This window comes from Solanum stenotomum, unplaced genomic scaffold, assembly GCF_019186545.1.
Source record: "Solanum stenotomum isolate F172 unplaced genomic scaffold, ASM1918654v1 scaffold28252, whole genome shotgun sequence".
NCBI classification, from domain to species: domain Eukaryota; kingdom Viridiplantae; phylum Streptophyta; class Magnoliopsida; order Solanales; family Solanaceae; genus Solanum; species Solanum stenotomum.
The window spans coordinates 106,157-118,714 of NW_026029907.1; the positions used below are offsets into that span (position 1 = coordinate 106,157).

At 34.7% G+C, this 12,558-nt stretch overlaps 2 protein-coding genes across 2 annotated transcripts; both read left to right on the plus strand.

The window, feature by feature from the left end:
- The first annotated feature begins 4,345 nt into the window (after nt 1-4,345).
- LOC125851637 (late blight resistance protein R1-A-like) lies at nt 4,346-6,384 on the plus strand. The gene has a single exon (XM_049531406.1). The coding sequence runs from the start codon at nt 4,375-4,377 to the stop codon at nt 6,382-6,384; it is 2,010 nt and encodes a 669-aa protein (XP_049387363.1). The 5' UTR covers nt 4,346-4,374.
- A 2,876-nt stretch (nt 6,385-9,260) lies between these two features.
- LOC125851610 (uncharacterized) lies at nt 9,261-12,097 on the plus strand. The gene is made up of 5 exons (XM_049531378.1): nt 9,261-9,380; nt 10,214-10,253; nt 10,772-10,840; nt 10,929-11,038; nt 11,783-12,097. Exons 1-5 carry the CDS (start codon nt 9,265-9,267, stop codon nt 11,916-11,918), a joined length of 471 nt encoding a protein of 156 aa, XP_049387335.1. The 5' UTR covers nt 9,261-9,264; the 3' UTR covers nt 11,919-12,097.
- The last annotated feature ends 461 nt before the right edge of the window (nt 12,098-12,558 follow it).

The window sequence follows — 12,558 nt, forward strand, 5'->3', positions numbered from 1 at the left end:
CATCATAAGATGCAGGCCAACTAGCATCGGTACATTGAATGTACGAGTATGCGAGTTGGACCGCTAAACAACAACTTAAGCTTGAAAGGAGTACAAGAGAACACTTACCTTGACTCTGTTCGACTCATGAATAACTGAACTCAAATATAAAGCAATAAGCCACATGCAATATATATAAAGCTTGTAAAACTATTTAAAACATGACGTCAAAATCATATTTATAATATCATAAAAATACCATGCTTCCTCTCAAAGTCTATTGTGCAATGCATGAATGAAGTCCCATACCCCCATCCATACTAAGCAGAACCCCTCGAGGAACCATGCAATTTCTACTGTGGGAGTTTCTCTAACCGACAACCACCACTATGAATCTAAGTGGTGACACAGCGTCTTGCCCACGCTGCCAGAACTGTCCTATACTTTGTCGGCATATGGAACGCTTTAACTTAGTGGATCCACTAGCTTAACTTTCGTGATCATCTAAAAAGTATGACCCGTTAAATCCCATGTTTGGCTACATGGTTCTTATGGAGAGTTGAGTTAATATGAACTCGTGTCCCCAATTCGATGCTCAAGACTACTCCCAAAAATACTTTAGCTCATAAGTGTTTTAAACACATCTTCCTTTAATTTGAAATAATTGCTCAAACTACCCTCTTAAAAGAGGTAATTGTTCTTGAAAACTCTTTTTTAAAAAGAACATATCAAAACCATATTTTTAATATGATCATTGATGACTCGGGAAGTCATACTACATAAACATTGATGGTAAAGCTCGAGACCATACTGTTTAAACATTGATGACATACTCGATGATCATTCTAATCATGTTTTAGAAACTCTTTCGCAAAACTCATCTTTTTCTTAAAAGAGATAGTACTCAAACTGCTCAAAACTTTTTTGGAAATCTCAATTTCCTCTCATCTTAAAAGTAAAAACATTTATAAACTTCTTTGGAAATACTTAGTTCCCTAATAACTTTTGAGAAATGAACTCAAATTTATATTCTTGGCTTAACTTGAAACTCTATACTTAAAATGAAGTTAAAACGTTCAATGAAGAATCTTGGAAAACTTTAAAGACATGCTTGACTTGCTTCTAACTTCTAGACTTGACTCTAACTTCACTTGACTTTGATCCTAACTCACCTTGAATTGGATTATGGATTCAAGGTATATGATCACATGTTTATGGATGAGTTCGGGATGTCTAGATGTACCTTAAGAGTGTTGAAAACAACTATAAAACATAGGTACATTACCAAGGAACATGCATGAAAAAGTGGGGAATGAATGGAAAAGATTGGCGTCCTTGGCGCTCTGAGAGGCGCGGGGCGCCAGCCTTCAAACTTCAGAGGGGCCTGTTGGGCGCTCTGCTAGGCGCGCTGCCCCAAGGGCTGGACGTCAGAGTCCTTTTTGGGGCGTGCTGGCTGGCGCGACTCCCCAGCCCTGTTTCTAGAAAAACTCAACTTTTCTCCTTCATTTTTCCAACTCTAAACCACCTTAACTTCAAAGGTTCTTGCCCCAAACACTTAAAATCAAAAATCCCCTCAATATACAATGGATTCAACTCGAAATCACAACCGGAAACATGTACCAAGACAACAAGGAACTTCAACAACACAACCAACAACTTCAACAACACAACCAACAACTTCAACAAACACAACTAACAACTTCAACAACACAACCAATCTTTTCTCGAAATTAAAACGAGTTTGGCGTGTGGGGGAAAGAACCAACCCAACACTATGATCTCACATACCTTAATAGGGATCACCCCCGATGAAAACCACGATGATCTTGACGAATCCTTGCTTCTTCTTCTCTTTCTCCTCTTCTTTCTCGCTTCTCTCAAAAACCCTAACTCTCACTTTAAAAAGGAAAAAAACTGATTTAAATCAGTCTAAAACCGTAATACAACCAAAAGAAATGGTTAGGGAAAGGACCAAAATACCCTTAAAATTTTTGATGAACTTGCCTTACCAATAGCCCAACTTCGAAAGAGCATAACTCACTTATACGAACTCGGAATTGAGTAAAATCGGCGGCGTTGGAAAGATCCTTCCAAGATCTTTCCAAAAATAACTGGAAATACACCTAATTCATCCTGAGCTAGGAGTTATGACTATTCAAAGTTGAAAAAAAAACTCACTTTTTCCCATACTTGACCAAATTTCCAGATTTTTAAATTCTTTCCAAAAAATGACTATTTCCAATTCTAAGCCTCTTCATAGTTATTTCAAATTTCCGGATGTTACATAATTGATATGAATTGATTTCACAAAAAATCCCAACAAATTAGAGAATAACATTTTCATCGTATTACTGGTTCTCCTCATTATTTATTTATTTTCACAAATTACTTTCTCAATACATCTTTGAAGTATATATTCTCTTGTTCAATTTTATTTGTCACATTTATCTATTAAGAATAAGAAAATAATGATTAACATGACTATTTTTTCCACAAAATACTCCTATTAATTAATATTTAATATTAGGTGTTAAAAAATAATTTTTTTTAAAAAGTAATTAATATTAAAAATAAAATATAAGAAAATTATTGTCCTCACTTTGCATTTTAATAATAACAAGTTAAAATAAAATCTATCTTTTAATAATGAATAAATAAAATTAACACACAAAATAATATTTAACTTATGCCCAATACATAAAAATAGTGTGCTTCTATTCACCAAACAAATTTAAAAATACTCTATAAAGACTAATGGGACCCATCCTATCTTCAGCTTCCATGGAATTATAGGGGCATGGTTTGTGATTAAATGATAAAAGGATGGGCTTTTTTTAGAGCTCTTGATGGAGTTCAATTAATAAAACATAAAAGATAACTCTATTAAGCAACTTTATTTAATAAAATTTTGTAAAGACTTTAATACCCTCAAACTTTTATTTAATACCCTTGACTATAACCAGAGGAGCTCTAGCTTACTCTACTTCCATTACCGCCTTCACTGTTTTGGCGTACAAATTTTACTCTACTTTAATTTTGAGTGTGTATAAGTTGACTCTTTTAATTTGTATAAAATTGAATAAATAGATACATGTGTCCTATGTGGAGTCTTACATAAAAATTTTATGTCCTGCGTGAAGTTGTATGTGTATTATGCCATATAGAACACATGTGTTTTTTTGTTCAATTTTATACAAGTTTAAATATCTACTTGTGCACATAAAAAATTGAAGGACATAGATGTCAACTGAAGCGAAGCTAAAAGAGTATTATGCGGTTTGATTAACCATGAAGTAGTGTAAACCGACTGCATTGTGCCATCATTATTCAACAAACCCATTAGCAATCCATCAATTGCTTAATAATGATAGTAAAAGTTTAGTGCACTATACCTTATCTCACAATTATATAATACAAATAGTAAAAGTTAGTGCACTACACCTTATCTCACAATTATATAATACAAAAATAGATGCCCCATTGAGAATATAGTACAATTAATTAAGTGAAATAATTTGATTTACTTGTTGTATTAGATTGTGTTCTCATTTGTCAATGGCATCATCTCTTGTAATTAAACAAATGATAAAAAGTAAGTACACTAGTCTTTGTCCCCCATTTAAAAAAAGTTGGAAATAAAATAAAGTAAATCATTTGGACAAAACCTCTTAGCCTAATAATAACAAAGTAAATTATTCCAGCAAACTGCAATAATTTTTTGTTAAGAGAAATGGCTTATGCTGCTCTTTCTTCACTTCTGTATACATTGGAACAACTATTCAAACCTAATCAATCTTTCGTTTGTCGAAGCTATACGCAACATGTTCAATCTCTCTATCAAAATCTTTCTGCTCTGCAAGATATCCTTAGCGATACTACAAAGGATATTGAAACTCTTAAGGTATGCAATTCACTTGTATAGTTATCTAAATCTTACTGATCTTATATATATATTTTTAATATTAATTAATTTATCGAGTTTCGATTTCAAGGTTATAGAAAAGAGGATCAGAAATATAGTATACCAAGCCGAATATAGAGTTGATTCAAGTCTAAGAAGGATCATTCTAGCAGATCGTGAGGACAAGCGACAAAAGGCTTATACATCCTTTTATGAAGAATTGTTGAAAGTGAAAGGACAAGTTTATTTTCTCAACAAAGAGGTGATGCAGATAAATGTTAAAAAGCATGGAAGCAAATCTGCAGAATTAGCAACAACTAATACTTGATCGCATCACTGCCCAAACAGACGAGTTAACTGTCATACCAATTTTTGGTATGGGCGGTATCGGTAAGACAACTCTTGCCAGAAAAGTTTATGATGATTCTTCTATTCGTTCTCGATTTGATAAATATGCATGGGTCACAATCTCCAAAGAATACAATTAGAGACAAATGCTTCTTCAAGTTGCCTCTACAATTACGGGAAGCAATCAAGAAATGAGCAATGATCAACTAATGGAGATTGTGTATAGAGGTCTGAAGGGTAGGAGATTTCTAATTGTCATAGATGATATTTGGAGTACTGAGGCATGGGACCAAATGCAAAGAATATTTCCAAATGATGACAATAAAAGCCGAATTCTATTAACCACTCGGCTCCAGTATGTTGCTGATTATGTCAACTGCCCTGATTTTCCACCTCATAGCAAGTCCTTTCTAAGTCTAGAAGATAGTTGGAATCTATTCACCGAAAAATTATTCAAAAAAGATCATTGTCCTCCTCTTCTAGAAGAAATAGGGAAGCATATTGTACAACAATGTCAAGGATTACCTCTCTCGGTGGTTGTCGTTGCTGGACTTCTTGGAAAAATGGACCCGACACATGATAATTGGAAGAAGGTTGAGGAAAATCTGAACTCATTCTTTGGTACGGTGTCCGATCGGTGCCAATCAATTCTTTGTCTGAGCTACAATTACTTGCCCCAATATTTGAAGGCTTGTTTTCTGTATGTTGGAGGTTTTCCAGAAGACACAGAGATTAATGTTTCCAAGTTGATTAGGCTATGGATTGCTGAGCAATTCGTAAAGGCAAGAAAGGATAAAAGATTAGAAGTGGTGGCAGAGGAGTATCTACAAGAGTTAATTGATAGAAGTCTGATTTTGACTGGTACACAAAGTGCTAATGGAAGGATGAAAAGTTGCAAAATTCATGATCTTCTTCGCCAACTATGCCGAACTGAAACTCGTACTGAAAATGTTGTGCATGTCATGAATGGGAATGTCCTCATGTCCTTATTAGAAGTAATAGATGATCAGCGGCGAGTTATAGGTCTGTGTAACCATGAAGAGAAGCAAGTTTATCCTCCAATGCATAGCAATTGTACAGCAAGTATAGCTCGTACCTTTATTTCAATGCAATTTTTATATTACCCTGGTTTTCCAGAAAGGATTTGTTCCATTGTTTCAGAGTTCAAGTTACTTAAGGTGTTGGACGTATTAACAGTTTGGTACGATTTCTCTGGTGTAATACCTCAACTTGTACATTTGAAATATGTTGCTGCAAAAATTAAGGGAAGTCTTTCACTAGCCAAATTGAGAAATCTACAGACCATAATTCTTCGAACTCTTGAAAGGAAAGAGTTGGAGCAGCCAGTAGATATCTGGAGAATGTCAGAGCTAAGACATTTGATTATCAATTCGTCACTATATATATCTAATCCGCTTGAAGCAGAAAATCCTTTGTTTCTCAACAACTTGCAAAATCTTTATCTCTATAACTCTCCTTTTATTGCGGAAATCATAAGAAGAACTCCCAATCTAAAAAAGCTAAAGTTTATAGATGATTCAGAGCATTCTGAGTGGCCTGCAATTCTTGATTCTCTAATTCTTCTGGAAGAGCTGGAGACGCTACTCATAAAGCGGGAGACTATTGACATGAACATTTTCTCTGGAGATATTTTGCCTTGTAAAATCAAGAAAATGACATTAAGTTCTAATATCAAGAAATTGATATTATTAGGTACTCGTATACCATGGGAAGTTGTGAATTTGCTGGCTAATTTACCCAATCTTGAGGTGCTCAAAGGGTATCGTGCATTCGATGGAACAGATTGGAAAGTAGATGAAGATGTTGTGTTTCACAAATTAAAATATCTACAAATTGTTGACATAGGTCTGGAAAGGTGGGAATTAGCAGCTGGTAGTGATAATTTTCTGATGCTTGAGCAACTATTACTGCGTGGGTTGTATGAATTGGAGGAGATTCCGGAGAGTATTGGAGATATAATGACACTAAAATTCATCCAAATAAAATGGTGCGGCTCTGGTGTAGTAGATAGTGCAAAGAGAATTCAACAAGAGCAAGAGAGCTTGGGAAATTATGAGCTTCAACTTCAAATTACTCCAAAGGTATCTTCATTTCCAGCTAAAAAGGCTGGACATATCAAAGGAACATTTTATTAACACCTTGTTTGGATATTTGTTATCTATTGTATTGTATTGTTTGTTTAAATATAATGTTTGTTTTGTTTGTTTAACTATAATGTTTGTTTTGATTGTTACTTAATTTTATTGTATCGTATCATTTAAATTCATCATTAGGTAACACGACGAAAAGACTCATTTTGTGTAATGGCCGATTTGGTGTAAGCGCGTCGTTACCTTAATATTTTCTCCTCATTTTGTCTCTACTTATATTTAATAATTCTATTTTATCCTATATGTAACGATGAAAAGACCTGTCACGCTCCGAGCCTACACCCTGGATGTGGCCGGCACTCGAGAACCATTGCTGGTCCCCAAGCGAACCCTTGGCCTGACTCAATACTCAACGGAAAACTTACTCAACAATATATGAACTCAAAAGTCTCAAAGTAAATAACTCAGAATATTTAGAAAAAAAAATCAACTGGCCAAAAGAGACAACTCAAGTCTTGAACATTAACAATTGAATATGAAAAAGACTTCTCAAAACACTATTGTCTACAAAGCCTCTAATAACTATGAGGGAAGTCCAGACAAGGCCCACGACCTCCTAACAAAATTGAAAGTAGATGTGGAACCCTCCGAAGCAAGGAGGCTCACCAAAACAACTCTGAAACTGCAAGTGGTATCAATGTAGTGCCTGTTGATGACCCTGATTACCTGTATCTACATCATGAAAGATGTAGGCCAAATGACGTCAATACATGGAATGTATGAGCATGCAACTCTAAAGCACAGACATAAGCTTGAACTGATAAAAAGGAAGAACATACTCACATCGTCTCAACTCAACTCAACTCAATTCAAGGATACTCAAAGATGCTCAAACTCAGAAATACTCAACTCAGTTTAATATAAAAGCAACAATAAAAATGCAGTATAAAGAAAATTTTAAAACATTAGATAATAACTCAATGTATTTAAAATACAATAATAACTTTTTTAATCATATTTGGAAGATTCTCTAACCGACAATCATCACTATGAGTTATGTGATGATACAACGTCTCTCCCACGCTGTCAGAATTGTCATATACCTTGCCAGAGTATAAGACATCCTCAACTAAGTGGATCCATTAAGCTATTCTTAAAAGCAATAAGGAATCATCTAAACATATGACTCATTGCCCATGTTGGCATACATGGTTTATGAGGACTTTGAGTTGTCTGAACTCGTCCCCATATCAGTTCTCAATACTACTCCCAATAATATAACTCGTGTTCATATGTTTAAAAACATTTCCTCATCCCCAAATTTTGAGATTATTACTCAAAAGGTTCTCTTAAAAGAGATAGTGCTCAAAAACTCCTCATGAACTCATTTGGAAATCAAAGTTTCCTCTCATTTTAAATGTTAAACATTTACTCTTGAGAATACTTAGTTTCCTTATATTCATTTTGAAAACATGATCTCAACTCTCCTCATCCTCATGCTCAAGTACTCAAGTCTTAAAACAAGTACTCAAAAGACTCTCTCAAACTTGACTCTTAATCTTTTCTTGAATTTGAAATGTGAATTCAAGAGTTATGATTCATGATATATAAGATCTCTCGATGATTAATGAAGGTTTAAATAGTTAGGCTTAAGAAGGGAATGAAAGCTCGATTCGAAGGAACAAGTATGGATTGAAGAACGGAGAAAAATGTGGACTGACGCTCCTGGTGCATCCGTGGCACGTTGCGTCAGCCCTCCCTTTACTGGGGCTGGTTTGTGGCACACTGTATGCGCAGGATGCCAGCCCTCCTGGTGCATCTGGGGCGCATTGCCCCAGCCCATTCCCAGAAAATTCCGACAAATTTTTCTTATCGATTTTTTACTCTAATTCACCTAGAATCGATTGATTTCTTCCAAACTCTCTTAGATTCGTAAACCCAACATAAATAAATGAAAATCTACTCAAATTTTCTCAAGAACAACCCTCAAACTCAAAACTCTCGCCTCTAGAACTCATCAAACTCCATTAATAACGAATGAAGAACAAAACCTCAAGAAAACTCATCAAGAATTCAATACCGGATTTTCATGGACGAATTTAATAAAGAACTCATGATTTCCGTGAGGGTGGACGAACCCATCACTATGAAATCTTGCATACCTCGAAAGAATCAAATTCTTGGCGAAAATCCTCAAAGATCGCAAGAAATCTTGAACACTTGAAGCTTTTCTCCCTTTCCTCCTCTTAAACTTTGCTCTATCCAAACACTTTTAGACTTTAGCGTAAACTGATTTTAATCAAGTGGACTTAGTGGGGTAAGGAAAAGACCAAAATAGTCCTCCTTAATTCGGATGAATTTCCTTAACTGGACATGCTGAACTCAAACGGGCATATCTCTCTCATCCGGATTCGGAATTTAGCAAACTCGGTAGCGTTGAAAAGAGGACTCAAAAATCTTTCATTTGATATCTCATGAACCACCTAACTCATTTTGTGCTGAAAGTTATGGTCGTTTGAATTTGACCTAAAACTCACAATTGAAAACTAACTTGAACAAATCTCAAATTAGCTATTTTCCATCTAGTTCTGTCTAAAATTAGCTATTTTTAAGACCGAGATGTTACAAGACCCATCCTATATGTATTATGCATGTGTATCTATTTATTCAATCCTCTTGAACACACCTAAAATTAAAGGACGTAAATACTCACGAAACCAAATTAAAAAAACATATGTATTTATGTATCATGCCTAAGTAAAAATTTGAAATCATAATGAGACACAGTTGTTGTCTTAGTGATATAGATAATGAGAATTCATATAGTCGATATCCAACTTGTTTGGAACAGAGACACAGTTGTTGTCTTAGTGATATCTGTTAATCAGTAGCTTATTAGTTAATGGGTCATTATATACAGTAATTATGCTCACAAGCTTTCTGCAAATAAATTTCAGATATGCATCGCGAGCCAAGGCACAAGATTTTGAGATTTATGCTCCAAATGCAACGTTTGAAGATCCCCTTATGCGTGCAGAGGGGTATGCTTAACTTGTCTATCTAATGGTAGCCTTGTTTAGTAGTAGTGAAAAAATGTTACACTTTCGACAAGTGCCTTCAATTGATCATGCTGAATAAGAGCAAGAATTGAACATTTTTTACGTGCTTTGGCTGCAGAATTTCTCAGTGCAATCATTTTATATGATAAAGAAGATAACGGAAAACAATTTAGTCTCCACACCTAGTGATTCTGAAATTTGAAAATCAAGCACTTCTGTATTTCTGAATCAGAAGTAACTCGAGTCTGACCTTTTTATGCTTTACTGAAGTTTACAAAATAAATCATCATCGATGTGGGCTTATCCTTTTAATAGGTGGGATTTAGTCCCTTTATAAGAGAAATGAAGCCTGAATTGTCTTTCTACAACATTCTTGTTATATTAGAAATGAGGAGCAAAAAAGAAACCAATTTCAGTTGTAAACGACTTTGTCATGCTTTTTTAGTATTTTGTCTTGGTTTTTCACTCCCGTTGGTTTCTTTTTTCCAAACTACTATATAATGCTTTACTTAAGCCGAGCATCTATCAAAAACAACCTCTTTACCTCTCAAGGTAGAGGTTAGGTCTATATACACACTACTCTCCCGAGACCCCAGACTCCAGTTGTGGGATTACACTGTGTATGAGTATGTTGTTGGTTGATTGAATTGAGAGGGTCTAAGTAAAAATTCTGAGTAGTGCTTGCTTTCTGTTTTCTGACTTTCACACGTCTAGTAATTAGCCCGTTCCTTTCAATTATACTTCATTCATAATAAGCCACTTTTGTAATCCTCTATATTAGTAAGGCTGACTATGAATTTTACTGTTGATTGCAGGGTAAAGCAGATAAAATCATCATTTTATTCGCTCGGGAAGGTCTTAATAATTTTCCTTCGTGCTAAGTGTCCTATTTCATACTAGTCTCCTACTATGCTTGATTGATACACGTTATTGTGGAAAGAAAAAGAATAAGAAATAGGCAAGAACTTTTGGGAAATCGCATTGCGCGATGCAGTTTTAAAATCAGTTTTGCTTCTAACATATGGATATCATAATTTTGTTCTTGAAACTCATTTCTCAAAATACACATCACAAAAATATCTAAGGTTCCCAGCATAATCTACGTTGTATGTTGAGTGACTGTAACTACTATGATTTACGTCAATAGTTCTTGGCCAATCCTTTCTCAAAATATACATCACAAAAATATCTAAGGTTCCCAGCATAATCTCCGTTGTATGTTGAGTGACTGTAACTACTATGGTTTACGTCAATAGTTCTTAGCCAATCCTTTCTTCTTAAAGTTAATTAATTTATTGCTATATTATGTCTTTCTTTAGGCTTGGGATTGTTGTGTATGAATAATTTCAAACTGTTCTTTTTGTACATTTCAGGTCTTCAGTGAGTCGAGAATAGTGGAGTACAACGTCACAGAGAAAGAAATTTCCCCTGGAAATAAAGAGGTTTAAGATACCTCCATCCTATTGCGTCTTGTTTTAGCTTTGTTTATTCTCTGCTTTCAGACTCTGATATTAAGGTTGATGGCTTCAGATTTTAATTGACAACAAACAATATTACAAGTTCTTGGGGAAAGACATTCATATGATATCACTAATCAAGTTGTACACGGAAGGAGGAAAGTTTGTTCGTCATGAAGACTGGTACGTATATATTTTACATCAAGAATACTTGTTGAATTTGTAGTTCAACAAGGAAAATGTTAAGCATTTCTCTTGGTTTCTTGCCATTACATCCTAACATTATCTTTCAGCTTGTATAAATGTAAGAGGCAAGTAACACTTTGTTTCGCCATAGTGTACTTTTTTAAGTATGTTCAAAATCTGTGCAACTTCACATGTTCGATAAACTTAATCCTAAAGTCGCACAAATTTTATTTTACTTGGTCTAGGGCTCTAGATAAACAGGGTTGGTTAATGCCACTTTGAGCTATATCAGTGTTCTTGTCGAATGACATAATTTTGCCAAAAGATGTTTCATTTTTCTTTGCAAAACAAGTTAGGCTTACTAAGTTGTGGCTCCCTCATTGCTATAATGAGACTTGAACCCCCCCCTCGACCAACTAGCTAAAGGAAAAGGAGTCTCATGAATTGAGCAAGACTCACTCGTCTTGCCAAAATATACTCTCTTTTATAATGTTGTGTGTACTCGTCACATTTTGCAAAAGATGTTTCTTTTTGGCAAAACTAATGAGGCATGCTAAGCTGTCTCCCCCATTGCTGCAGCATGACTTCAACCTCGACCAATATAATTGGTTAGAGGTGGAGGTGTTTCACCAACTAAGCAAGCCTCACTCGTCTTGCCAAATATATTCTATATAATCTAATATAATGTTTGGTTGTATAGTTAATTCCTACTTTTGAATGGTTTTCGAACATTTTTTGTAGCTGGGATAAGAAACCTTTACGGAATAGGGAGACAGTAAAAGTACCACTTGTTGGACGTATGATTGAGGTATCTCGAAGAGCTTCGATGCTTTTGACACATGCTCTAATGGGGTTTGGAAAAGATCCCTCCATGTAAATTGCAGTGCACTGTTTTTAAGTGTTTCAATTAGTTTTTACCATATTGTAAGAAATATATATATGTTTGCTTGAAAGTATGTCAAGATAATTATTATACAGTTGATCCATTTGGGCCTCCATAGACAATTTTCATCCTATTATTTAAGTTATATATAAATTTTAGCCAGTATTACTAAACTTTGGGATATTACTTGTTGAAGTTTTTTGTCGTTCATCTTCGATCTATTATTCAAAGTTAAGGGGAGAACTTTGTATTTTTTTAAACAAAGTTCAGTATTTAAATGTTTTTCACTCTTTTTAAATATGATAAATAGTTATACATATTAATACTCGATTTTTTTAATTTGAATTTGATGAAGTAAAGTCACTTATCGATCCTCCATTTATAGAGTGGTTGAGTAATCTCATCAAATGTCAAGAATTGGATGGCAGCCACAATTCTTACTAGTTCTTCTCGCAATTTTGTACAGTTGAAGATTATCATGTCTAATAAAAACTGACGGACTCTGACTACCTTTAGGCTTCAGGCAGAGCAAATAAAAGATCCCAAACTCATACTGCAGATCAACTTACGTAGGAAAAAAATATATTATGTGCCAATTAATTTGTGACATTCATGTATTGAGTCGTTACCACAT